Source organism: Carassius gibelio, chromosome B15 (assembly GCF_023724105.1).
Source record: "Carassius gibelio isolate Cgi1373 ecotype wild population from Czech Republic chromosome B15, carGib1.2-hapl.c, whole genome shotgun sequence".
In the NCBI taxonomy this organism is placed as follows: domain Eukaryota; kingdom Metazoa; phylum Chordata; class Actinopteri; order Cypriniformes; family Cyprinidae; genus Carassius; species Carassius gibelio.
In genome coordinates this window covers 23,036,106-23,063,894 of record NC_068410.1, presented here as the reverse complement: position 1 = coordinate 23,063,894, position 27,789 = coordinate 23,036,106, and the positions used below count along the sequence as shown (strand labels likewise).

At 37.8% G+C, this 27,789-nt stretch overlaps 3 protein-coding genes across 4 annotated transcripts; all 3 read left to right on the top strand.

The window, feature by feature from the left end:
• Positions 1-58: 58 nt before the first annotated feature.
• On the top strand, positions 59-19,381 carry LOC127973119 (claudin-4-like). Its single transcript, XM_052577187.1, has 2 exons — positions 59-236; positions 18,598-19,381. Exon 2 carries the CDS (start codon positions 18,605-18,607, stop codon positions 19,235-19,237), a length of 633 nt encoding a protein of 210 aa, XP_052433147.1. The 5' UTR covers positions 59-236; positions 18,598-18,604; the 3' UTR covers positions 19,238-19,381.
• On the top strand, positions 1,056-4,625 carry LOC127973121 (claudin-4-like). The gene is made up of 2 exons (XM_052577190.1): positions 1,056-1,670; positions 3,351-4,625. Exons 1-2 carry the CDS (start codon positions 1,127-1,129, stop codon positions 3,941-3,943), a joined length of 1,137 nt encoding a protein of 378 aa, XP_052433150.1. The 5' UTR covers positions 1,056-1,126; the 3' UTR covers positions 3,944-4,625.
• LOC127973111 (claudin-4-like) lies at positions 10,243-13,617 on the top strand. 2 transcript variants are annotated; one of them, XM_052577176.1, is made up of 2 exons: positions 10,243-10,329; positions 10,424-11,835. In XM_052577176.1, exon 2 carries the CDS (start codon positions 10,540-10,542, stop codon positions 11,482-11,484), a length of 945 nt encoding a protein of 314 aa, XP_052433136.1. In that variant the 5' UTR covers positions 10,243-10,329; positions 10,424-10,539; the 3' UTR covers positions 11,485-11,835. The 2 variants fall into 2 exon arrangements, with proteins under 2 accessions (XP_052433136.1, XP_052433137.1); XM_052577177.1 differs by lacking the exon at positions 10,243-10,329 and adding an exon at positions 12,303-13,617 and having other exon boundaries at positions 10,532-11,247.
• Positions 19,382-27,789: the final 8,408 nt, after the last annotated feature.

Genomic DNA, 27,789 nt, shown 5'->3' with positions numbered 1-27,789 from the left:
TGGCCATCAAACAGAGCCTTCTTTCATTTATGAAACAATCAGTATCCCTTACTCTGTCCCTCTTTTTTTCTATCTTCTGCAAAGTAAACACCTGAGATTGATTCGTCCCGTCCACCGTGTGCCTCTAAATGTCTGCAAACCCTCGGACAGTGAACACATTTTGGTTATTTTAACTATATAGTGCTGCAGTGGCTTTAGGAAAGATTGCACCTCTTTCTCTGGACACTGGAAACCAGGTCAGCAACTGCATGTTTTTATTTTTATCTCGTTTCTCTCTTAGAAATGCTTCTGTTTATAAAAAAAACAAAAAAAAAACATGAGATATAAAAATATGAAAAGAAAGGAAGTTTCCAGTCTTATTCAAGCAGCTGCTTTCACTGTTGAAGTCTTTTTTTTGTGAGAGTATAAACTGAAAGTGTTAGAGAAGTATTATTTAAAGGGTGGCATGTGAAACGCTTTGCTCAAAATGACTAATTTACTAAAACCCATAATTAAAACGGTACAGTTGTCACATAATTATCTAAGTAGAGATGAAGTGTTATGAAAAAGTTAAAGCTTTATCTGTAATTATCAACAAGAGACAAGACGGTGAATTAATATTCAGTGTCTTTTGAATGTGTGTATTAGAGGGGAAAACCTAATTGTCAAAATCTTTTCATTTTTATTTATTTATTTATTTATTTTTATTGCCCTTGAGTCAGTTATGTTACTTCACGTGCCTATATGGACGCCCATTTTCAGTATTATATTTGTATCTCCCTCACTTCTAGTTTATTTATGGGTTACTCCTATGCTCTGTTTGCTTGTTGAAACATGAGTCACGCTACTGTTTATTTTCCACAAAAACTATGAATAACTATAAAGATTGTGATTCATAAAATGTCCCGCTAGCAAAAACAAATCCACCCTTAATGCAATAAGAGCTGAGGCTCGTCCCTGGGATTTGCTTGATTAATGACATCACAGCCAGGGGGCGAATCATGATGACGGTGCACCTGAGAGTGAGTCGTGCGGCCCCTCCTTGTTTCACTTCACATAAAAGGGCCCACTTTACTCCCATGTTCACTAAAGCAGCTCTAGAGACCGAAGACAGTTCTTTTACACTCAAGCAAAGCAGCGTGCTAGTATGGTATCAGCAGGGATGCAGATGCTGGGCATAGCCCTGGCCATCATCGGCTGGATCGGGGTGATCGTGGTTTGCATTCTCCCTATGTGGCACGTCACGGCTTTCATCGGACAGAATATAGTGACTGCGCAAATAACCTGGGAGGGGATCTGGATGAGCTGCGTGGTGCAGAGCACAGGTCAGATGCAGTGTAAGGTGTATGACTCCATGCTGGCCCTCAGCTCAGATCTGCAGGCGGCTCGAGCCCTGACGGTCATCTCTATCCTGGTGGGTGTCGTTGGCATCCTGCTAGCGGCTGCTGGAGGGAAATGCACCAACTGCATCGAGGACGAGCAAGCCAAGGCCAAAGTCGGCATCATTTCGGGAGCCATCTTCATCGTGGCTGGAGTTCTGTGTTTGATTCCCGTCTGCTGGACGGCCAATACGATTATAAGGGACTTCTACAGCCCTCTGACCCTCAGCGCACAGAAGAAAGAGTTGGGAGCTTCGCTGTTTATTGGATGGGCTGCTTCGGCGCTGTTGCTTATTGGTGGGTCATTGCTATGTGCGAACTGCCCTCCTAAAGATCAGTACAGCGTTAAGTACAGAGCTCAGCCTGGAGGAAATAAAGGCTATGTATGAAGAGGAACCGAGGGGTACTCCAAATAGTGACTTTAATTTGCATACTTTGGTCTTTTTTGACCTGTTGTGTTGACTATGCATGTGAATTTTACACTGGTTGAATTAGCTGCCAGCATTTGATATAAAGGTGAAATACAAAGAAAGATTCAGATCACAGCGCTGAACAGAACCGTACTGCCAAACATTGTGTGAGAACTGTAAATACTTTTTTTTTTTCTTGCTGGATTCACGCTCTATGGATTCACTTTTCAGATATAGTGTTAAGGAATACAAAGTGTACATTTAATCTTGTTGTGCTTTGTGACAGATATTTGTGCTATGCTACAAAAGATTTCAATATATGCATTTCAATAAATAAATTCTTTACAAACACACAATTATTTTTTCTCGTGCTTCATTACACACAGATAAAAATGGATATGTGAATTATTTTTAAATGATAAATGTCAGGACCTAGCAAACAGTTCAGTTTGTACTCACTTTGTTTAGAAAGAGTTGGGTTTCTGATAATTATCTGATTAACAAGTGATCTGGGAGGTGTCACAACTCATGGAAAGGGTTAACTACATGAGGAGTGCAAAGGATCACACACACTTAGAGTAGTGTATGACTGTTAGCCTTCAAGAAAAAATATACCTCAAAATTATTTGAAAATAAATAAATAAATAATCTATTTATTTCAAACTTTGACATATAATAACTGAATAATGTCAATACAAATATCCAAATATTCTTAGTATAAAATCTTTCATTCATGCGCTGTGGGAGGACGCATAGATTACTTCAGCCATCTACTGGACATTGCTGTCATTACATGATTTTTACTTGAACATGAAGTCATGTTATTCTCATTTCTATCACCAGATGACAGCATTCAGGCCCAAACGTACTTTTTTTTTCTTTACGCTTCAGGTTTCAGAAGTATAGGTTTTTAATACACTGAAGCTCAAAGAGCTTCAACATGTTTGTACCTGTGAATAAACTATGAAAATGTCCAGAAGAGTTTTGTAGCTATTAATCTGTGTCTACACATACAAACACACACAAGTCTACCTTAAGAGGGAACTGCAGTATGATTCACCAGTGTTTCGCTGCTGATGTACAGTTTACTGTATGCTACTTAAAAACACTAGCATACATCTCCCTCCAGTTATTATAGATCACAGCTGATCAGTATAAAGATTATATTGATCCTTTTGTGTGGTTTATCTGAGTATTGTGTAATGTTTTTCTGCACCTATACCATAAAAATGTGGAGACAGCATACATTAAATATTTCCAGCCATATAAAGACCATATTTTTTCATGGGGCATTTTATGTCAATGCAAGGTCATTTAGAAAAGCTATTTGGTAACTGGCCTTGAAGGACCTTGAAGTGTTGCTGTAGCTTCGAAAGCCAGTTTTGTGTTTATAGTGTCAATGTGCAATCATAGGGGCTCTGGGTAGAAATCATCAGCTCAGGAGAACCAAACTCCACCTTTTCAAACCTTCCTATAAATAGCAAAGGTCTCTGGTTTGCACACTTTTGGCTGCTCTATCACTGTAAAGGCTGTGGTTTAATAATGGTCTCCCAAGGACTCCAGATTATGGGCATATCCACAGCCATGCTGGGTTGGCTGGGGGTCATTATCGTGTGCGCATTGCCCCAGTGGAAGGTATCTGCGTTCATTGGGGCCAACATCGTCACAGCACAGGTCATCTGGGAGGGCATGTGGATGAACTGTGTGGTGCAGAGCACTGGACAGATGCAGTGTAAAGTCTACGACTCCATGCTGGCGCTCAGCTCCGATCTCCAAGCGGGCCGAGCCATGATCATCATCTCCATTTTGACTGGACTCTTTGGGATCATAATTTCTTTGGCCGGTGGGAAGTGCACCAACTGCATTGAGGACCAAGGGTCCAAAGCAAAGGCGTGCATCGTTGCAGGCATTTTCCTAATAATCTCTGGGGTTCTCTGTCTGATCCCAGTGTCGTGGGCGGCACACACCACCATACAGAACTTCTACAACCCCATGATGGTGGAGGCCCAGCGGAGAGAGCTGGGCGCAGCTCTGTATGTCGGCTGGGGATCGGCTGGCTTGCTTTTACTGGGAGGAGGAATACTTTGCTGGAACTGCCCACAGAAGCATGAACGCATCTACAACCCGAAATTCTCCGCAATGAGGTCCAATTCTGCTCCGAGAGAGTTTGTCTGAGACGCAGAACCCATAGGACTGGCCTTAAAACTCACTTAAGTGATCTAATTCATCACCGTATATCAGCAATTCATCTGTAGAACTACTTGAGAGACAGTTTTTTTTATATGCAATAGCATAACTTTTTCAGTCTTCCTCTTCACAAATACCCAAATAACTATGAATACATATCTTCGCAATAGAGATTACATGTTATGATAATATTTATGCCTCTAAATGTATAATTTTATACTTTCCGTTAGATAAATTATTTTTATGTTGGCAATTCAGTCGCTCAAACAGAGCGAAGTACTAGAAACATGATGGGTTCAATTCTCTGGGAAAGCTTTAACTGGTAAAGTGTATTCCTTCAGTGCAATGCAGGTTGCTTATGATAAAAGATTAATGTATATATTACAGCTTTTAAAGTGGAATTATAAATGCAGATTGGTTATTTATTTAAAATGTGTATAACAGTTGAGTAGATTACTTACAAATTGTCACTGTTTCAAAATTTTACGTAATATAAACCCAACTATATGCAAATAAGAAATAACATGAATTTGTGTGTTTTGTTTAAAGACAAAAGCCTTCCAAAGTCATAGTAGCACACGGTTAACTCATTGAGTGAGAAGTCAAATAAACATGAATGTGTTCATCAGTAGCCGATGCAATGCTGAAATGTTGAGAAAACACTTAAACACTTTTTATTTTTTATTTTTTTGTAAGTCCACACATTGATCAAATGCTGTGTGGCCTCTCCGTTTTTTGTATAATTATATCCACATGACTGGTATTTGTGTAAATGTCCACAAAACTGCAATGTATTTCTGTATATTATATTCTAAATGTGAGTGGAAGGCTAATTTAGAAAGAACCTTTAAAAGATGAAAAAGTAGAATTAGGGAGATTCAATTAATTGTAAATAGCTAATTGCTATTCTGTGAATAATATGCAATCACATCATCAATAAAAAACTATATAGTCTGATTATGAGTATTTTAATATGTTACCTAATCTAGTTACTAGTACTTAATTATTTGGAATCTGATTACATAATCCAGATTATAAATAATCTGAATTACATAATCAGATTCCAAAAATTAATCAGTTACTTACTACCCAGCACTGGTGAACAATAATACCTTTTTTATTAACCTCTAATTTATCAGGTGTATTATTTCAATAAAATAACAACAAAGGATCCTAATTTGTCTGACTGATGTATGGTATTAATTCAGAATCAGAAAGTGCTTTATTGTCATTTGTGTTTACACACACAAATAACTTGTAATGGTGTCAGGAGTTTAAAGTACAGAAAATACAAGCATACATTGCAGTGCAGTACACACATAGAATTTAATGTTATAAAAAACACTAATAATAGAGAGAGTAGACAATAAATTATAAATAACACTATAGTAATAGAAATATAGAGAAAAATGAAAATATGGACAAACACAATTGTGTATGTGCAAATGTGGTATTTACTATAGAAGCCCATTTTCACCACTAAATAATAAATAAACAAGGTACCTGGACTTTTTATCTCACAATTCTGACTTTTTTCTCACAATTGTGAGTTTATATCTCATAATTCTGACTTTATAACTCACAATTTTGATTTTATAACTTACAATTCTACGGAAAAAAAGCCAGAATTGTGAAATATAAACTCGCAATTCTGACTTTATAACTCGCAATTTTGACTTTATAACTCACAATTGTGTGTTATAAAGTCAGAATTGAAAGATAAGAACTTTTTTCCTCAGAAATGTGAGATAAAAAGTCACAATTACCTTGTTTTATTTTTTTATTCAGTGGTGGGAACGGGCTTCCATAATTAATAGCGGAATGTTTTGATGAGTTTTTTACAGATGTTCGGGTGGGATATGGCCAGGGGAGAAAAACTGTTCTTGTGTCTGGCTGTTTTTGTGCTAAGTGCTCTGTAGCACCGGCCAGAGGGCAACAGTCTATAGGAGTGTGTGTGCTGGATGTGAGGGGTCTCGAAGGTTGGGCAAATGAGCACTGATAATCCTCTCAGCAGTCCTGACTGTGCATTGCAATTTCCTGATGTCTGACCTGGTAGCCGAGCCAAACCAAACAATTATTTAATTAAAAGAAAATATCACAAGTATCACAAGCAATACATGTTTATTATTTAAATAATTAATGGGCCCATCTTTGTTTGAAGACACTTCAAAGAAGTCTGATGAACTGTGTGATGCAGAGCAGAGGACAGATGAAGTATAAAGTCCAAGACTCAATCATGCAGCTGACCCAGGACTTGCAATCACAGTAATGATTGGCTTTATTGGGATGCTGTTGACATTTGTGAAAGGCCAGTGCAGCACCTGCCTGAAGAAAATTATTAATTAAAACATACAAAAAAACAACACATACACGTTTAAAACATTTTGTGTAGTACACTTATAATATTATTTCATACATAAATAAGAAAGAAATATTTAAATGGTATGGTAAAATGTCATCTCTAGTGATCAAAACATCAGAATATTTCTCTCTTGGTTCCGTTTTAGCCAACCTGTCCTCCAACCAATACGCTTATATAGGTCGTTTGTCCAAATCCCTGAAATACGACCCATCAGAGCGTATACTACAACTGCGCCCCTATCTGCAAAAGGTCGTTTTCATATTAATGTATTGTACTCTTTTTTTTGTACTGATTTGCCCTCTGGTTTGTGTTTCATGTAGCTCAGTTAGTAGATTATTGCATTATACCTTGATATGTAATCATGCTATCATGGGTTCGATCCCAGGAATGGACGTGCACGAAAATGTATATACTCAATAAATCATAATTTAGCATGATTTCTGTGAGGGTTAGGTTTAGGGGTGGGGTTAGGTGTGGTCATTCGAACGAATAAGCCACCTAGTAAAATATGTAGGAAATACTATGAGATCGGTGTAAAACGCCCACACATTGCATTTAAAAAACGTGCGTTTTGATTGGTAATGACGTTATACGTCAATTCATGACGACAGACGCAACGCAATACTGTCATTATTTTTACGCCCGCTAGAGGGCGCTTAACTTTAAAACGTAAATATAGGTCGTAATAAATGCTTGCACAAAGGACCTATATGGTCTTTTTTGTTGGAGGACAGGCTCGTTTTAGCATATTAGCCTCTTTACAGCCTGTGGTTGTTCTATATGCAAGCATCAATGTCTTGAACTTGAAGCTAGCCGCAACCGGTAGCCAATGCAAGGAGATAAAGAGAGGTGTAACATGGGCTCTTTTGGGCTTGTTGAAGACCAGTCATGCCGCTTCATTCTGAATTAATTTTAGAGGTTTGATTGTGCTTGATGGAAGTCCAGCCAGAAGAGCATTTCAGTAGTCCAGCCTAGAAATGACAAGGCCCTGCTAGATTTAGCAGAAGTACTGACCCAGTGTTTACAATGCAAGCATGCGAAGAAAGTCAAATGCCCATTACAAAAAAGGTAAAACAACATTGTAGGATGATTTTGAAGTTGGATTAGAAAATTAAATGGAGTTCTTCGCCCTACCCTACCTTTTTGAACCAAGTAAACAGATGAAGAACAAACCACGTGTGAACTTCCTGACATGATTACGCAAAGCATGAAGAAGCAGCGAGAAATAGTCCAAGCTAAGCATTTATGCTTAAAAGTATAAAAATGTATGTGTATATATCAGTAGTGTAGCCAGAAAAGGGACTCTGGGTGTGCATATGAAAATCTGGGTGTGCCACATTTATTGTCAGATTACTGTGCAAAATTATGGGATAGTATTTTTGTCGCACTGCTTCCGTCCAACCATACTACTTGTGGTAATTTGCAGGTCGTGTCAAAATGTAGTTAATTGTTAAATGTAATAATTTTCTTCCAAATACGATAATTTTGAACTTCTGGTACGATACTTGGACATTTCCAATCTGGCAACACTGTCTGTTGATGTTGGGCCCAGGGAGGGAGAAACATCCTCATCAGGTGTAACGTTAGGCTTTGTGTCCGGCTGTTCATCAAGCCAAGTTTTTTTGCTAAAAAAAAAATTAAGAAAGGAGCTCTGCGACATTTTGCTAGCTAGCAATGTGCAATCAAAAATTATCTGTTTAGACTGCTGTGGTCACAGTCAGCTGCTGTTTGTTGATTGGTTTGCAGTCCAAATGTCGGCAGATATATTTTAACAAAAATAATTTGAAATGTAAATTAAATTAATTTTTATCATTATTGCACCATATACTGGATTCTTATTTCTGTGCCCCTGAGAGTATGAAGAAAATCAGGCCCTTTCTTTGGGAACATGCTGCACAACTCCTTGTTCAAGCTCTTGTTCTTTCCAGGCTGGACTATTGCAATGCCCTCTTGGCAGGTCTTCCAGCCAATTCTATCAAACCTTTACAATTAATCCAGAACGCGGCAGCAAGATTAATTTTTAATGAGCCAAAAAGAATACACGTCACACCTCTGTTTATCAATTTGCACTGGCTTCCAATAGCTGCTCGCATAAAATTCAAGGCATTGATGTTTGCCTACATAACTACCACTGGCTCTGCACCCATTTACCTAAATTCGTTACTTCAGACTTATGTGCCTCAAGAAGCTTGTGTTCTGCAAGTGAACGTCGCTTGATTGTGCCATCCCAAAGAAGCACAAAGTCACTTTTACGGACTTTTAAATTATATGTTCCCTCCTGGTGGAATGACCTCCCCAACTCAATCTGGACAGAGTCCTTAGCCATCTTCAAGAATCCGCTTAAAACACATCTCTTCCATCTTTATTTGACCCTCTAACTTTATCACTCAATATTATAATTCTGTCCTTAAAAAATCTAACTACCTTTCTAATCTTTTTGTATTCTATTTTTCTTTTTATTTATTATGCAATTATATATGTGTGTGTATGTGTAAAGACCTCTAACTAGCTTGCTCTGTTCTTTTTTTATTCTATCTGTTTTCTTTTTATTTATTATATTATTTAAAATCCCATGCTAGGTGTACTGTGTTAACCTAACTGAGATTTGCACTTATATATCATTGCTCTTTTTGTTGTTTTTGATTGCTTCCACTGTCTTCATCTGTAAGTTGCTTTGGATTAAAGCGTCTGCTAAATGAATAAATGTAAATGTAAATGTATGATTTAGAATGTTCAGTGATGTCACAGAACTGCCAGATTCAAACCGCTTTCGCGCGTCGGCTGGCGCTGAGCCAGAGAATTCTGCATCTATTTTTAGGTGTGCCAGCTGCCACTGTGGGTGGCACAGGCACACCCTGGCATATATATATAGTGCTTTAAGTGGCCCAAAAGAGGTGCCGGTACAGGATGACTCAACCTCCACAGACAGTTTTTAATGTTTATAAGACAATAACTAGTAAAGATTTTGCTTTAGTATAATTTCCGGGACAATTAGGGCCAGATTCGGGACAACAGTTTAGATTTCGGGACTGAAAGAGCTACTGCTTTACTTCATTAGCTTGCATCTGACCTGCAGCGATATCATGCAGGCTCGTGTTGTTTTAGTCCTCAGAGTCTGACGCCAGGAGAGCATATTGTGTTGTTCATTGTATTTGAATTTTTACAGAGTTGACTGTGCACATTTCACACACTCTCTCCGGCCACATTGAGTTTTTACTGACAGCGGAAAAAGCGACACATGCGCTTTTCACTTGCAAAACTCAAGGGTGTTTGGGTAATGTAGTCTCTGCTCTCAGTGGGACAAATTAGGAAGCTTGCATTGTGAAGGGCGCTCTGAAAGCGGCAGCGCAGGCAAAAGATGAAATCCTCTATTAAAACAGATGTCCAAATGAGCGTACCGGTACACTAAAAACACCATCTGGGCACACGGAAAGGTCGCGATACGCTCAAGAGCTATATTTGGAAGTGGCGTTACTGAGTGCGTACCGGCCCACTGAAAGCACTGTGTATATATATATATATATGTATGTATGTCACGGACCAGCAAAGAAGGAACAGGGTCTGGGTCCAAATACAGGGAAATATACTTTAATAGGAACAAAAAGGCCAACAAGGCAAAAAACAAAACAGAAACAAATCACAGGAACAGAGCAGACGCAGCCAAAATGCGAGACACTAAACATACAAAATGACATTAGACAATACAGCCATGCAGAGTGGTGGGTGAGACAAGAATATATACTCCAAAACAAATGGGGAACAGCTGTGTGTGTGAGTATGTGAACAGGTGTGTAGAGTGAATTTTTGAGTGGGTGACACAGCTGTGTGGAGTGAAGGCAAATGAGTCCGGGAGCAAGGGAGAAATACAGGTGTAGCATCTAAAACAATGATGAGGTAACCAGATAGGCGGGGTAAGAAAAGAGACAGGACAAAGCACATGGCACCAAACAAACACAACACTCACAGAAGACGGGCACCCCAGTTGAAGACGGTGACAATATATATATAGACGGTGACGATATTTTTACATTGAGCACAGTACTACATTTTTGTTACTGCATCTGATAACATAAATCATATGTACTTATTAATCTATATTTTTTTAGCATTTCATTAACTTGACAAATGTTGCACTCATCTGTGAGAATCTTCAAATCTTTGTTCAAAAATAACATCATCTATAACAACTATAGACTGTCCAAACCAGATCTGTCACATTTCCATGGAAAGTACTGAGCAGGCTGCATATACAAAGAATCTTTCTTTGGAATCTGGTTCAGCAGGAATATCCACAAAACTCCTCCCAGTGAGGATCTGTGTCTTAATCAAACAGGCCATCACTTCCTGCTTGTTTTTCAGACACTTATGGGATAAGACCAAACCAAGAGCTGCGTTTGAGTTTGACGGCACCAGCAGCTTCAACATGGGGAGGATTGCTAAAGAGGTTTCCGGACAGGTCCTGTGCTTCATTGGATTCATTGGCATATGTGTCTGCTGTGGCATTCCCATGTGGCGCGTCACTTCGTACATCGGTGCCAACATCGTCACGGGCCAGATCGTCTGGGACGGCTTGTGGATGAACTGTGTGGTCCAGAGCACAGGACAGATGCAGTGTAAAGTCCAAGACTCAATCATGCGACTGACCCAGGACTTGCAAGCGGCACGTGCGCTGACCGTCATCGCAATAGTGATCGGCTTTGTTGGGATGCTCTTGACGTTTGTGGGAGGCCGGTGCACCAGCTGTCTGAAGAAAGAGTCCTCCATGGCCAAAGTGGTGATTCTTGGTGGCATCCTGTGCATTATAGCTGGAGCCGTCTGTCTCATTCCTGTCTGCTGGTCCTCAGCCTACACCATCTCAGATTTCCAGAGCGTTCTCACAATCGAGACCCAAAAGAGGGAGCTTGGGGCATCCATATACATTGGCTGGGGCGCCTCAGGGTTTCTTCTATTTGGAGGGATCATTCTGTGTACTTCCTGCCCACCAAATGAAGATATGTATCCAAATTATCCAGGCATGTACCCCTACCAAGGACCTATGTATGGGCCTCCTGGATCTTATATGCCTGCCAAAACATACGCCCCGAGTGCTGTATATACTGGAGCTTATGTTCCTAACAAAGCTTATTCGGCCCCAACTTACTCACCTGTTCCAGGACAATATCTTTAGCTAATGGACAATAATTGGAACTTACACTTTCTGAAACTTTTTTTAATGTAATCTTTACTTAATTAAGTGTTTGCTTAAATAAAATGTGTAAATGTAGGTATGATTTACTTGCAGTGTCTCATTCTTTGCTAGTCTTTGAATAGAGATGATTTGGAAAATCTTGTTTGTACTCTTTTCTCCTCTCATTTAAGTTGTTCTACTGGCAGATATGATTTAACGCTAATGAAGTATGTATATATGTATGTTTCAACAGAGTATATTACATTTTCAAGTACTATGTCAATAAATATACTATTATTATAAATTATCTCAGAATTTCATTTTTATATTAACACTTCATTAACTGAAAATTGAGCTTGAAATTGACTATTGCTGTCAAATAGACAAAAATGCTTAAATATTAAAACACGAAATAAAAATAATGAAAAAAAAAATGAAAATTTGATAATATCGCTTAGCTTTATTTTTAGTTTCAATAGTTTTTTTTTTTTTTTTGAGTCTCAACAAGTTTGTGTGATAACTACCCAATCCTTTTGGTTGATGTCTTGGTTTCTTTGTGTTTGTGTGATGCTTTATTGTTGCTCATTGATGCCCTTCTCACCGAAACCGTCATTCCTTGCTGGGGAATCTGGTCAGGCTTGAAAATTCACCTTAACCCGGTTTCAGGGTCATCTGACCTGGACTCCTCCCTTCTCAGACAATCTTAAAAATCTGAAAGCTAAGATCAGAAGTCAGTACTACGATTAACCGAGGAGAAAACACTTTCCATCCAACGAAGCTGAACAAACGAGAGAAAAATGGTGTCTATGTGTCGACAGATTCTAGGCCTGTCCCTGGCCATTATCGGTTTCTTGGGAGCGATTATTATTTGCGCCCTTCCTATGTGGAAGATGTCTGCGTTCATTGGAGCCAACATTGTGACAGCACAGATCGTCTGGGAGGGCTTGTGGATGAACTGTGTAGTCCAGAGCACAGGACAGATGCAGTGCAAGATCTATGACTCACTCCTGGCTTTACCTCAGGACCTGCAGGCTGCTCGGGCGCTTGTGATCATCGCCATCATTATCTGCCTCTTTGGGCTCATCCTGGGGATTGCCGGTGGAAAATGCACCAACTTTGTTGAGAGGGACGACAGCAAGGCAAAGGTAGCTATTGCCAGTGGTGTGATCTTCATCGTCGCTGGAGTGCTGGTCCTGGTCCCCGTCTGCTGGTCAACTAACACCATCGTCAGGGATTTCTACAATCCCATGCTCACAGATGCCCAACGGAGGGAGCTCGGGCCTTCTCTCTATATCGGATTCGGTGCGGCTGCACTGCTGCTCCTGGGAGGAGGTATTCTGTGCAGCTCCTGCCCACCTAAAGAGGAAAAATACAACATCAAGTACTCTCAGCCACGGTCCACTGCCACCAGCAGAGCCTACGTCTGAAAGTAATCAAGCATGCAAAGACCTTTTCACTTACAAAAACCTATTTTTTTTCCCATTTCTGTTTTTGTTTCCCAAGGAGAAACGAAGGGAGGACAGTCTCTGATATGGCGTAGTTTATTTACTGAGACTTTGTGCTGTGATTCTACAGATCACTGAATGAGAAAGTATGCATTTATAATGTGATGAGAGGAATCTAACTCAGTGAAGCTACGGAGATCTGAAACTGTTTTTTTTATTTTATTTTATTTTATTATAGAAACAAGCTGTTCTCGTTTTTGTTTTATGTATTTTTATGTTCAATATGACAATATGAATAGTTCCATTAATCATTATGGGTATCTGACTCTTAATCAATTACAAAGGCCATGGTTTTATAAAATGTGCAATAACCATATACATTTTTTTCTTACATAAATAAGCTTTTTTTTGCAAAGATGTCTCAATCAGTAAATTTGTCTTACTTTTGTTTATTAAAATTAATGCTTCTGTAAAACAGATTATTAATACTGCATTGGCTTCATTTCATAATGATATTTTGACAGTACTGAATATTCTCACATCAAAGAAAACTTAGATTTTGCTGAAGCTTGAAAATAGCGACAGAGATGTTAGAGAAGAACTCCTGTAAAACCGTTTTTAAGCAATGCTGTTAAACCAATCTCTATTTTGCTGTGAAAAAAAATTTAATAAACAACAATCATGCATATTTAGGCTGTGTCCACTTCATTAAAATAAATTTAGTGAAAATTAGACCCACTAAACAATTGTTTCTTCACTAATATTTGCTCATTGACTGCACTTTTTCAAATGGGTAAACACATACTCTATAACTTTTTGCCAAAAAATACAATTATGCTGCTCAGTGGTGAAAGACCAGTAGTGGATTAAAATCATTTTAAGCCAGCAAGCTTTAAAAAAGGCTAATTCAACATAAATCAAAGAGTAAATTCACTAGATCCACATGAAGAGGCTAAAAAGAGGAGGACCACACTTTCTTTCAGCCTCCTGGAAAAGGCAATGGCCGTGTTTTCAGTGCATGTAGAATAATATTATGTTATTAATCAGAATTTGATCAAATTCAGATTATGTGTCTGTGTCAATACCATATGATGGGTCCTACAGGTATAAACAGTGGAATGTGTTGATGATGGGCCCTTTTGAAATGAGGCCATGCCAACATTAAATCCATCCCTGAGATTAATGTTTCATTTTTCAGTAAATTAGAAAAAGTTCAAGCAAAAAAAACGGAAATAGAAAACACAGAATCTCTGTGCCAACCAAAACACTGTGAAGTTGTTTTGCTGAAACTTACACAGGTCCTCCCAAACCGGTAAGACAAGATGTCAGCGGTGGTGAAAGCAAAGGCATTGGTCACATACTTTTGTGAGACATTTCTGTGTTAACATTAAATACTGTTCTTCATGTGGACCTGGATGAATATAGAAACACAGAATTCAAACTGTAGAAATCTTTCAGTATGCTTCTAAAAAAGTTTGATTAAACAAAAGTCCCCCCTTAAACACCATAAACTGATGTCTCATATATTTAAAACGCCCTTTATTGTCAGAAATGCAAAGAATCTCAAAAGGACGCTTTGCCTCATTTTGTGGAGATTCTCATGTGGACTAGTATGTATTTTTCTGAATCTACGGCTCGAATTGAACAGATTGTCCTCCAAAAAAAAAAAACGACCCTATAGGACGTTCGTGCAAGCATGGTATTACGGCCTATATTTACGTTTTAAAGTTTAGTGCCCTCTAGCGGGTGTAAAAATAATGATATGTTGCGTTGTGTTGTGTTTGTGCATCTTGAAATTACATACGACTGTCATCACCTATGGAGCCCCGCACATGACATGCAGGAAAAAATATTAGGCTAAATTGTGTGCATGATTTACTAATTCGTTCCCTCAATGTACTAAAACGTGCACACGATTACTATTGCATTCCCTCGATTTATAAATTGTGCTCATGATTTCCTAATTCGTTCACTCGATTTGCTAAATCGTGCGTACGATTTAGCAAATCGAGTGAACGCAATAGTAATCGTGTGCATGTTTTAGTACATTGAGGGAACGAATCGTGTGCACAATTTATTTATTTTTTTCTTGCATGTCATGTGTGGTGCTCCGTAATTACCAATCAAAAAGTGTGTTTATTTGAATGCAATTTGTGGACTTTTTACATTGTCCAATCCGATCACACCTAACCTGGCCCATACCTTCAGAAAAATGATGCAAAATTGTGATTTACATTTTATAAGCACGTGCATTCTCTGTTACTGAACCTATAATCGTATATTGGGATTCTTGTGGCACTCCTCTCAGGGAAATGCACTAACTTTATAGCTGAGGAACGAGGAAAAATGAAAGCATCCGTTGTTGCTTGCGTGCTTCTGATGGTCTCTGGAGTTCTGTGTCTCATCACTGTGTCCTGGGCTGCTGTCTTTATGGTGAATGACTTCTATGACCCCCTGTATCTGGATGTTCAGCGCAGGGAGCTGAGGGCTTCTCTTTACCTCGGCTGGGCTGCAGGGCTGCTTCTGGTGCTGGGAGGGGGGCTACTTTGCAGTTCTTGTACACCAAAAGAGAAAAACTTGTGTACATTTGTCTTTAAGCCTTCCAGAGGGGATGATGCTCTTCTGAACCATGCACACAGCACCAGTCTCACGCTCTCCAACTCCTCCCCAGACCTGCATCTTTGCCATCAGACTATCAGAAACTATTTGAAAGATAATTTTGTGGTGTGTCTTGAAGTGACAAAATATTGTATGTGAAATATTTAGTGCACCTTTAGCTCTTTGAATTTTCTTTTGTAAATGCTTGCGCAAAAGCACTTGCTTGTCAATAATATTGTCCACAGTTTTATATTAATGAAATATGCCCATAGCGCACAATATGTTTTCTGGCCAAAATATATTTTCAATATATGGTGTAAATAAAGAATTTAAATAAAATTGATTTAATATGTTGAAAATATATTTTGTTTAGATCTTCTTATACCTAAATATAAGTCTACATTTTCCAATCGTTATTCTAAATGCAAATGTGGACTAAACAGCCTAAAAGAGATCAAAGCTAGATTTAATATACTGTATGTTCTCAATAAGTGTTATAGACACCAAATAAAAAAAAATTGTGAAATGTGAATGCATTTTTGAATGTATTGAAAATATGGAGACCAGAATATATTTTGAAATGCATTTAAAAATATATACTCATATTTTTTAAATGTCAAAAATGGCTATATATATATATATATATATATTTGTTTTAGTGAGACTGAATTTACTGCCAAAAAAAAATTTGAACTTAAATTATTGCTGCTCAGTGATGAAAAAGCTCCCAGAGGAAGATGTAATTTGGTCAAAGATTATGTATCTGTATCAGTACATGGTGGATAAGTAGTTGCTGTGGAATGTTTTGCTGATGGGCTGTTTTTAAGTCGTTTTTGTGTTTTATTTGAATGAAACATGCTTCCTAAGTCATTGTTGGAGTTTTTATTTTATTTCACTTCATTTTATTGCTAAGTATTATTTGATTTAATTTGTATTATTTTGCTTTTCTGTGTTCAATCTCACAGTCTGAGTAGGAGGACTGGAACACAAAGTACACAGCACTAGAAGAACCTGCTGTTCAAGAACATCTACTGATAGCATTAGTCAGTCGAAGAAACGACATACACTTTCAGAACAAGATGTTTATTTTAACAGTTTCTATTACACTACAGCCATTTTTACAGTGGGTTTAGGTTACAGTAGTTAATTATGATGGCATCATGATGTATATTCCGTCTGCTGCCTGTTCCTTCACCTGTACAAAGAGTTACAAAAGTAATGGGTAATGTGACGTAAGTGTTTCTTTCTATGTCTGACATATCTGAATTCATTGTTCATATAAACAAGAGTTCAGTTTAGTTACTCAGTTAAACTGAAAACCAGTTCTCCCACATAGCCTTCCTTAAAGGCTCAAATTACACTGTACTCAGGTTTAAATACACAAACAACCTGGCCTTGCTTACAGTGAAAGCATCATTTGTTCATTTTCTTATTTTCCCTTCTCAGCAGTCTCGGGTCACAGAGTTATTTCAGATAACAACTTCAAGGAAATGTCATGTATTTTGTGAAGTGAAGCACATGCAAATTCTTTTATATCGGAGCCCATGCGTCGCATTCTCAGAGATGTTAAGTAATGATGTCAAAGAGAGAAATAAAAGCATGACAAGCACCTCTCCAGCTCTATGTTGAGAAATCTGCTCCTCAGTCAGTATCGGTTTCATTCACGCTCCAAACACAAACGTCTCAGTTGAACCAATTCCAATTAAACATCATCCATAGTTTGATTCTGCCCCCATCAAGAAAAAGTCATTCATATGCTAGCCCTTCAAAACAAAACTATATGGCAATAAACCTCAAAATATAATACAATATATAAAATATTTCCATATATTGGAAACTAGTGCTTATATTTTTTTAATATATGCCTTGACTATGTATGGCTATATATATTGATACATTCAAATATATTTAGAAATAAAGACATAAAAATAATATTCATTGTTTGATCCTTTATTGAGTATGTATTGCACATAGATGTTCCCATATAAATGTGAATGTATATAGACATTAGTTCCCAGCATGCTTTGGTTCTGACTGTTAAAGGACAGTACAAAATGTTTTAAAAAAATGTAATAAGTGTTATGTCGTGTTTTTGCTTATTATTAATATAGGGGAAGATCTGTTAGTGTTTAATGTTGTATTATTTTGAAATGTTAAAAGTGTTTCTGGTGTGTGTGAGTTTGTGCAGAAGAGCAGACAACATTAAAATACATGCTACTTCATTTTAAAAACAAATAAATAAATAAAAAGCAATGGCTGTGCAATTTTCAGCACAGTGATAGTCTGCTAAAGAAGAGTGTTACAAAGAGATTGTCAAAAATAAGAAACATATAGTATGTGTGTATACTGCATGAGTGAAAATATGCTTAATATATTTTTACACATGCAGTGCTGTATCTTATCACATGTACATCTATATATTATAAAGCATATTTTATATTATATGCGCGTTTTTGTGCCTCTAACTTTCAGTAGACTTGAGGAACTACAGCTAAGTAGTTCCTCAAGAGTAGATCATTTTTGATAACAAGCAAAATATGTTTACTGTGTAAATCATAGTTACTGAAAATGTAAATTCATTCTCTGCCAGCAGAAGTATAGTGATATAAGAACTGATATTGTGAGTGTCACAAATAAATAAATGTATGGCCAACACATCCCACAGCACAACCACCTGAGCCCAACTTCAGTCTAACTTTAACTGCTATAGTAGACAGTGCTATGGCCAGACTGATAAACAAACACAGACCGGAAGTTAACTTAGGGCCAAGTGTGTGCGCCCGATGAAACCGTCTATAAGTAAATATACTGTTAACTATTTTTAGATATATAAAAGCAGCAATTCCTTGTGTATTATTCAATATACTGTAATGCATTTACAAAATATATTATACTGTATAATTTCTAATATACCGTTATGTCATTTAATACATTGATCATTCATATATGAGGAAATATATTTCTTTGTATTGCTGCAACTTAATCACATCTATTTCATAATGAAAAGCACTGTAAATAAGCTCAGAAATAAAACACCAATTTCCTAACGTTTGTTCTCTATCCTCCCCAGCCCCTCCATGGCTCTGCAGGTCTTGGGAATCACTCTTTCAATGATCGGCTTTGCAGGAACCATCATCATCTGTGCTCTGCCCATGTGGAAGGTGACGGCCTTCATCGGCACAAACATTGTGGTGGCTCAGGTCTTCTGGGAGGGTCTGTGGATGACGTGTGTGTACGAGCGCATCGGTCAGATGCAGTGTAAACTCTATGACGCGCTGCTGGATTTGGATCCTTTCCTGCAGGCTTCTCGTGGGCTGATCGTGACCTCCATGGCTATGGCCTGCTTGGCTTTCCTCATCTTTCTGGTGGGGGCTGACTGCACAAACTGCCTCAGTAACCCACGAGCCAAAGCACGGATCGTGGTGGTTTCTGGGATCACCTTCATGCTTTCTGGACTGACCGCAGTGGTGCCCGTGTCCTGGACGGCCGACTCCATCATCAGAGACTTTCACAATCCCATCGTCCACGAAGCGCTGAAGAGGGAGATGGGGGCGGCGCTTTATGTGGGCTGGGTCACTTCGGGCTTTCTGTTCGTCGGTGGGGCGGTTCTCTGCACCAGCTGCCCACCAGAGCGGCACAACTACTCACCGAGATACACCTTAACAAAGACTGACACCCACAGCAGCTATGCCATAAAGAACTATGTGTGATATACAACACATGACACTAAACAGACACACTGATCCAGTTCAAAAGTGATATTACACAACTGAGGCAAGTTTAAAGAATAAAAGAATATGCTTGGATTTTGAGGTTTCTGTGCTTAATAAGGAAAGTGGTATTTTTAATTGACTATCAAAAGAAAGAAAGAAAGAAAGAAATTTGTGCTTTTCAGTTTTGTGTGCTAATCACAGTGTAGATAAAATACAATTTAATTAAAATTAAACCTTAGATGACTCAGACATATAATGAAATTACTTAATATTTTGGGTGAATATGTTTGTGTGTGTGTGTGTGTGTGTGTGTGCGTGTGTGTGTGTGTGTGAGAGAGAGAGAGAGACATTATAAAGAGTTTATTATAGTGTTTAATCGTGTGCTTCCGTTTTGTAATGATTCAAACAAATAAGTTTGAGTAATAGTTTAAAAGTTTAAAATAATGTAAAAAATTATTATTTGTCGAATTGTCCCCCTAAACTGTATCCTCTATTTTTTTTATTTGTGAGTAAAATGATTACTGATCAATATTAAAGGGATACTCTGCGGCCACCGAAACAGACAGTAATTTAGGTTCTAATGTTGTTTTCTTTTTACAGTGCTTGAAAGAGGATGAAGCAGTAAAGTTATATTTATAATATGCACAATCAAATGAAAAACGGACGGAAAACAAATTGGAGGAGAGGAAGGAGTGAGAGAGATGCTTAAATAAAAAAAACTAAACAAAGCAAACCCCCCAAAGCCCCAACTAAAGTTAACCAGACTAAACTATCTATCAACAGAAAATGTAGAAACAAACATCTTCAGCGTAAAAGATGCCATAACTAACCCTACTCTAACTAATCAAACAAAAACATAAACAAAAATTGCCCCTCCCTCTCTAACCTAGTGTGTCTAATACTGTAAGAGAAACCTACATGATGTAAGTGTATGTCGCGACATGCTTACCTTACCCACAACCTCTCCAACACAACTTGCACAACTCTCATCAGAGACTAACGATTCTCAACAGGTGATCAGATAACATCAAACAGGTGCAACGCGCACATCAAAATCAATCGACAAGTGAACTACGGCAAAGCCAGAACCTTAACCCTAACAAAAGTAAACTCTCAGACTAATCTTCACAGTCTTCACAGAGTTTCACACATTCGCCTAGCACCCCCGTCTCTCTCTTTGCCATTAAAGTTTTAGTCTCTTTTAAACTGCACAGCTGCAGGCCATTGGCGACTCAATCACGGACATCAGCATCCTACGTCAGCAGAGTAAAGCCCCTTTCATGCTGCCATTCCGGCAAATACACAGGTAAAGTGTTCCTGCAATTGTTCCCAGGTCGGTAGATTTTGCACTTTCACACTGCCAGTGATGACCCGGTATATGTGTCATCACAGTCAAAAAGACAAATTAATCAATATTTTATTTATAACAGGGTTTTATTTATTTATAAAATAATAACACACCACAGATCCTGAAGAAACGGTAACAAAAACACAGTGACAGAAATGTCAGAAATAGCGTATGGGTCTGTCACGTGATTAAGGAATGACTTGAACCCGAAGACTTGTCAGAAAAGAGATGAGGTGAGCTAATCACGGACTGAAGACCCAGGTACAAAATGAATTAAAGGGGGGGTGAAATGCTCGTTTTCACTCAATATCCTGTTAATCTTGAGTACCTATAGAGTAGTACTGCATCCTTCATAACTCCAAAAAGTCTTTAGTTTTATTATATTCATAAGAGAAAGATAATCTGTACCGATTTTTCCCGGAAAAACACGAGCGCCTGGAGGCGTGACGTGTGGGCGGAGCTAAAGAATCACGAGCGCCAGTTGCGTTGAGAGCGTTTGGAAGCTGTGACAGCTGTGAAGGCTGAAACTGAACGAGAGCAGCAGCAGCAAGGACTCGCTCCGAGCGGGGCTCGAACCCGGGTCTCCGATGGGAGGCGGACGCACTAACAAGGAGGCAGAGATATTTGAAGCAGTTTTACTCACCGCCTGCGGTTCCAACACACAATCGTGACCCTTTTTCGTTGGGATTGCATCATCCTTAAGAAATAAACGATACGCAAATCCGTCGTCAAACTGGGTCTTGTTTGTAAAACAAGCATCTTCGAAATGCAGGGAACAAACACAAACACTTGCACAACTCCGTTGATGCTCTGTAAAAATAAACTCCATCCACTGGTCCCTTAATGCTGTTTCTCTTTTGGTAATCTGTGCAGGGTTGTCTTGCCCTGGCAACCAAAAACACACTCCTTTTGTGACATTTCGCGACGCTCTCGCTCTGATCAGTGAAGTCTGTTGTGCTCTCAGTGCTCTGCTATACGGGAGCGCGCTCTTCCGGCAGACGTGCCTCAGGACCCATATAAGGAAATTCCGCACCATCTAACGTCACACAGAGCCATACTCGAAAAAAAACTTTCCAAAACTTGTGACAAACAGGAAGGAGTATTTTGGAACAAAAATACTCCTTCAAACGTACAACTTAATTTTTGAAACTTTGTCCATGTTTAGCATGGGAATCCAACTCTTTAACAGTGTAAAAAACTCAGTATGCATGAAATAGCATTTCACCCCCCCTTTAATCTTTTCTTTATCTTATAGCATTTTAGTTTTGTATTGTTTGTAGTGTGATAAATGTTTGCGTAAGTACTAGATGTGTTGGGGAAGTAAAACGTAACATTTTAATTACATTTTGCTAAAATGAACGAAATGACTCGAAAAAAGATTTGTTCATTTTGCTGAACGTGACTCAAAAGTCCGAGTCGGTAAAATGATCCGAACTTCCCATCACTACTCTTTAATAGGCTATTTTAACAGATACAATCATAAAATAACTGCAAGGCACTTCAACATCTCCATTTATTTATTTTCACAATTTATTTATACTATATGTATGTTATTTTATAGTAAATGTTTGAAAAATCTATTTTCAGATTTTTTTAGTGTGGGTGGAAATCTAATATTTTGCCTAGGGCACCAACAGAGCCCGAGCCGGCCCTGGCCGGTATGTACCGGAAACTAGAGAGCTTTATTTTTTTAAATGTCACAAAGCATGCACAAAAGTGGAAGCAGTCAGTTGGTGGAGCGTGAGGATGATGTCATGGGCTTGAGGCACACAGAAACTGCATACTTTGAATGCTTGAATGGTGAAAGGAAGCCTCATGAAACACAAAGGTTTTCCCCTGACTGTCCCAGGATAAGATTCAAAACTTTGAGACGCTCATGAGAGCGAATGAACAAACAACATTTAATTAATTGATTGATTAAAGTAGTAGTAGAAGTAATTATGATATTATTTTCCCCCCATTGTATCATCATAAAGCTCTTTCTGATTCTGAAAGTTTAAGAAACAGAGCAGCCTGTGAAAAAAGCTCTGTCAAATGAAATAGCGACAATAGTCTTGTCACGAGGTCGTGTTGTAGTAAAGGAGTCTTTAATCAGCATCAAAACACTTAAACCATTGAAAGCAATGTTAATCCGACACAAAAGAATTATAGAAACTGAGGGCTTATAAACACAGGGAGCCAAGGAGTAAACAAGATGACTAATATAATACAGGTGACCTGAGCGAATGATGATTATCTAATCATGAGAACAGGAAATGAACCAAATAAGGACAGACAGGAACTAAACAGAAACCAACATGTGACAAGCCTCAAAGTAATGAGCAAAAATAAATGTTTTCCCCTCTCTATTTAGGCTACCTATTAAATTAAATGTAGGCCTACCTATTAAAGTGAGGAGATAGATGTCAGTATGAATATCAATATGACGTAATAGAAGAATAATATATGACTAATGGGTTTTCGTTATGGTAATTATTTTATTTAATTGGAATTTAATTAATTTTTAATTAATTTTACTGGTTTACTTCAATTTAAAATGTAATCGAATAAGTGTGAATGAAAACCTGATTGTAGAGTAAAATCTATAGGGATTGAACAGAGGACCACGCAAAGGGAGTTGGGCTTGAAGCGGCGCTGCCTAGAACCGATTGGTGTTTTGACATCAAAGAATCCGCGAACGCCGCTTGCTTTCTAAACGCTTTGGCGGCACTTTGATGTCACTGATACTTTGATACAGCGATCAGCGCCTCTTTAAGTCTACACAGCGTGAGACTTATTTGGTTGTCAATTATGCAGCCCTGTGAAGACAGGGCTGCGTGCTCGATACTGCCTCCGGGCTTCTTCACTCTTGTTTTCTTCAGTGATGTTTTACTTGTCAATTTGTACCAGACGTGAAGTACACAAATATACATATTTAGGCCTAGATACATAAACATAATCGACATAGTTTTTCTCAGCAAGTTGAAACATTTAATCAACACATTAAATTCAGTCAAACGCTGATTGTGTCAGAGCTCTTTATCTGCCCTTCTGGATGGTTACTGACTTGCTGTGTTTAGTTCATCAAGCTACTACTAATGATGACCAGAAATACTCACAAATTCCAGAAGGTGGGAGTAATTTACTGTTATTGCTATAGTAACCCTTATGAAACAAAAATATATTGCATTATATTGGAAAATATCATGTAATATATTAGGCATATATTCTTATATATATTTATATTTTTCCAATATATTGCAATATATTAAAAGCGGCAATCATTTGTATATTTTGCAATATATTACATAATATATGTATCATCAATATATTATTAAATGTATTCAAATATATAAAATATTAGAAAATAAAAAGGGAAAATAATATATTACAATATATCACAATATATTTTTAAAAATATATTGGTAAATATATTTTCCTTCCGTAAGGGAAAGGCATAACATGTAACAGGGACACATTAAAATAAAGCAGGACTCCTGCCCATACCAAAAATAAGTATACTTTTTTATTACATTTTATTTCATTAATTATACTTAAGTAAAGTTCAAGTATATTTTTATATTTAAAGTATACATTATCTAGTAATTTAAGTATACAAATACCAGTAGTATACATCTAAGTGTGCTATTTCAATACTACTTGGGACTAAATTGGCCCACTTTCTAGTATATAAAAGGAGTAAACTTTGGGAGTTAACAGAAGTAAACTTTGATTAAACAACTAGTTTGCCTCTATGTTTTAAGTTTGTACTGCAACTATACTAAAAGAACTATACTATACAAATTTATAGTATACTGATAGTTTACTAATTAAATAATTGAGCATTTGTTTGTACACTTTGAAGTATAGTCTCAGTAAACTACTAATACTTTTATACAGCAAGTATACTAAGAGGTTTTCATTAAGCAAACTTTACATCATACTTTAAGTATACTACTAAGTACCTATTTATTAATTTGTACATATTTTATTATATGAAAATCTGAATATACAAAACAGCAAAAAGAAAGAATGTGATGCTGTTTTATGTCTTACGGTAATGTTAGAAGACTTGTGGTAGGATCTGATGTTTTTTGGTTCTTTGCTTGTGTTTTGGAAAATCTGTACAGAATATGATAATGGCGCCCCCTACCGTACAACAACAAAACATTATCTGAGAATATGTATAGCTAAAATAAAATGTTATTTTTTTCTAATAGCACACTTGAATAAACGTATCTTTCTTATGGGTGGTGGAAGGGAATATTATTTTGTCTCCGTAAAGTATCATTAATAAATCCTTGCACGTCCTTGCAATTAAGATTCAAGTATACAGACTTGAGAATCATTTATTTTATTTATTTTATTTTTTGCAGTCGAGTCTTGTTTTTCTATCAGCTGTTTAGAATCAGAATGCAGAAATGCAAATTAATTACTCTTTTGATCTAATTGGACAAACGGGTTTACAATAAGACCTGAAACTTTTGACAGTTACTCACACAATTGATCATTCGCGGTGGTTTCTCACACTATGATAGTAGCGGGCAGAGCTGGGTACTGATTACATGTTGTTGTATGGTATTTTTTAACCTATTTCATGCAACATTGAGAAGCACCTGATTGGACGACCTCAGTGCTTTAACAGGAGTGTGGACATGTAAAAGCTTTGATAAATACGCTGGTGCCAACCCATTTAAAAACTTAAAAAGAAACAATAAAATCTTGAACTCAATCCTGAAGTGGGTTTACCTTCTGTCAGATCTCTAGTTGAGATCTTTGTTCATTTGTTTAAATAAAGAAAAGTTAAGCTGCATGTAGATCCAAGCTTCACTTCTTATACACATTACACATTACAAGTAACACCAGATATTTAATCAGATTAACTAGTAAAATAACACATTACTTTATAACTTCAGGGAAATATCTGAGTTACTTTTGCAAATATGAAATGTCAGTTGTTTTCCAGTGTATTGACTGACAGCTCTCCTGAAGCACAGCTGAAAGGTTTGCTTGAGCTATTGAATTTGAATTTGCTACCTGAGGCATGTTCGTTTTACTTTTGATCTGTAAGTAATCTTCCCAGCAATGGTAACGGCATATTTTATATGACAGAAAAAAAAGAGCTCTGGATGAGGTGGATATTTGACTTGCAAATGTCTGTTAATAACGAAGCAGATCTTTCTTGCCAATGCAGCTTGTAAACCACTCTTTTTGCTGCCCTGTGCTGATGAAAGCTGGCTCCAATCCCAATGACACCTGAATCAGCAAAACAAGGCTTTCTGGAAACTTCCAGGCAGATGTGTTGGAACAACAAAACTCTGCAGGATACTGGCCCTCCAGAAGCAGAATTGTACACCACTGAAATAAAGTGCTACCTATTAAGAAGGAATCACTGGAATGTTGTCTAACCATCAAGTTCTTCTGTCTGACCTATCACGTTTGTTCCTCCTATACTGGTGGAATCAGTCGATTAGTGTGACCAAACAAAGAAATCTTTGATGAACAACAACAAAAGAGCTGTAGCTAGGAAAGCAAGTCCAGGCTCTCTTACCACCGCTGGCCTTGAGCTGTTTGCTTTAGCTATGGATTTTTTATATCTGCTAACACTTTATTTTGATGCACATTCTGACTATAAGTGACTTTGCAAGTATGTGTCACCTTATTGTGTGAACTCTAACCTAACAGTTTGCTAATAAGAGATAGTTGACATGTAGTTGCAAAGTTACTAGATAGTAGAATATCTAAAGTATAAAGTGTAACAATATATTTATTGGTGTGGATGGAGTTTCCTTTTATAACCATACACAACTGCATTATATTTACTTATATTACATTTCCATATGTGAAATATATTGTCATTTGAAGTGAAAACTACATAAAACCTATTAGAAATTGGTACAATATCATTTATACACACACACACACCGTTGACTTGGTTGCAATATATAATACTATATATATAGATTACTATAGATATTTTTAACAAGTACATATACAATCTATATGCCTATATAAAAAAAATCTTCCTCTATTTAAAAAAAAAAATATATATATATATATATATATAAATTCCCTTATACATATGGCAAATTCACTCTTGATATAGGACAACATATGCCATGTATTACATTTCCATATGGAAACAATCAAATTACATCACAGATCCAGGATATACTTTCATTGTCTTCGTAAGGATCTAAACCTTGAGAGTATTGCACATTCATCTGCTCCCTATTCATGTCTCGTCATGTGAGGAAACAGAGGGGTTTGTTATGAAACCATGGCAAAAACACAAAGGGGAATCCTCCACGTTTTAACCGCAGCGTCTCTCCACCCACAGCTGGAATGCAGTAAAGTGAGTTTCCATGCTGTGAGAAATAGTTCAGCTCGGCGCTCCTGAATAAACACAGACATGAATATTAGGGTAGAGTTCGCTGTTTTAGGGCTGGCCAGTGCGGGCTGGTTTTTCTCTATCCTTACAAAATTTCTACCAATGTGGCATGTAACCGGAATGGTGGAGAACCTCACAACAACACTTCCATTGTACTGGGATGGAGTTTGGCTGAACTGGCAACACCACACGACCGGCAGACTTCACTGCGCCTTCTACCAGTCTCTGCTGAATCTCACCGAGCACTTTAACTCCTGGAAAATCCTCGTCATCACATCCATAGGATTGGGAGCTCTTGCCATTGCAGTTTACCCTCTCGGCTGGATACGATACCCTAAGAACATATCGTTTAAAATAGCATCCGGGCCCCTGTTTGTTGTGAGTGGGCTGGTTTTACTGGTGGTGATTTCCTGGACTACACATTTAACGGCATCGAAGGCTAATGCTGTATTAAGACGGGAGTTCGGGGCAGCGATCTACACTGGCTGGATAGGCACAGTGCTGCTCGTGGTGGGTGGTGTAGTGCTCACCATTATTTGCAGTATAGCACTCGGGGAACAACGACAGGATGACAGAGCGGTGCAAACTTCAGAGCCAGGTGCTCAGATACCACTCCAGGCCGTACACGGCACTTCGTTTCCACAGTATAACTAAGAGGAGTGACTGTTGTTGCCTCTGCTGTTGGAATTAAGTTGAAGTTTTAGAAGATCTTTTGGTCATTTTAAATTTGTATTATTGTTATATAAAGCATTGGTTCCTGATTGAACATTTGACAACTGGCATACATGCACCTACACATACATGCTTTTGTTTTTTGTTTTAATTTTCATT

What these genes read in the sequence shown, in the direction of transcription:
- LOC127973121 (XM_052577190.1), top strand. Translation starts at nt 1,127, where the DNA reads ATGGTATCAGCAGGGATGCAGATGCTGGGCATAGCCCTGGCCATCATC. An exon ending in TATTGGTGGGTCATTGCTAT is followed by an intron (nt 1,671 to 3,350) that starts GTGCGAACTGCC and finishes GCATATCCACAG; the next exon opens with CCATGCTGGGTTGGCTGGGG.
- LOC127973111 (XM_052577177.1), top strand. Translation starts at nt 10,540, where the DNA reads ATGGAAAGTACTGAGCAGGCTGCATATACAAAGAATCTTTCTTTGGAA. An exon ending in CCATATACATTGGCTGGGGC is followed by an intron (nt 11,248 to 12,302) that starts GCCTCAGGGTTT and finishes ATGTGTCGACAG; the next exon opens with ATTCTAGGCCTGTCCCTGGC.
- LOC127973119 (XM_052577187.1), top strand. Translation starts at nt 18,605, where the DNA reads ATGGCTCTGCAGGTCTTGGGAATCACTCTTTCAATGATCGGCTTTGCA.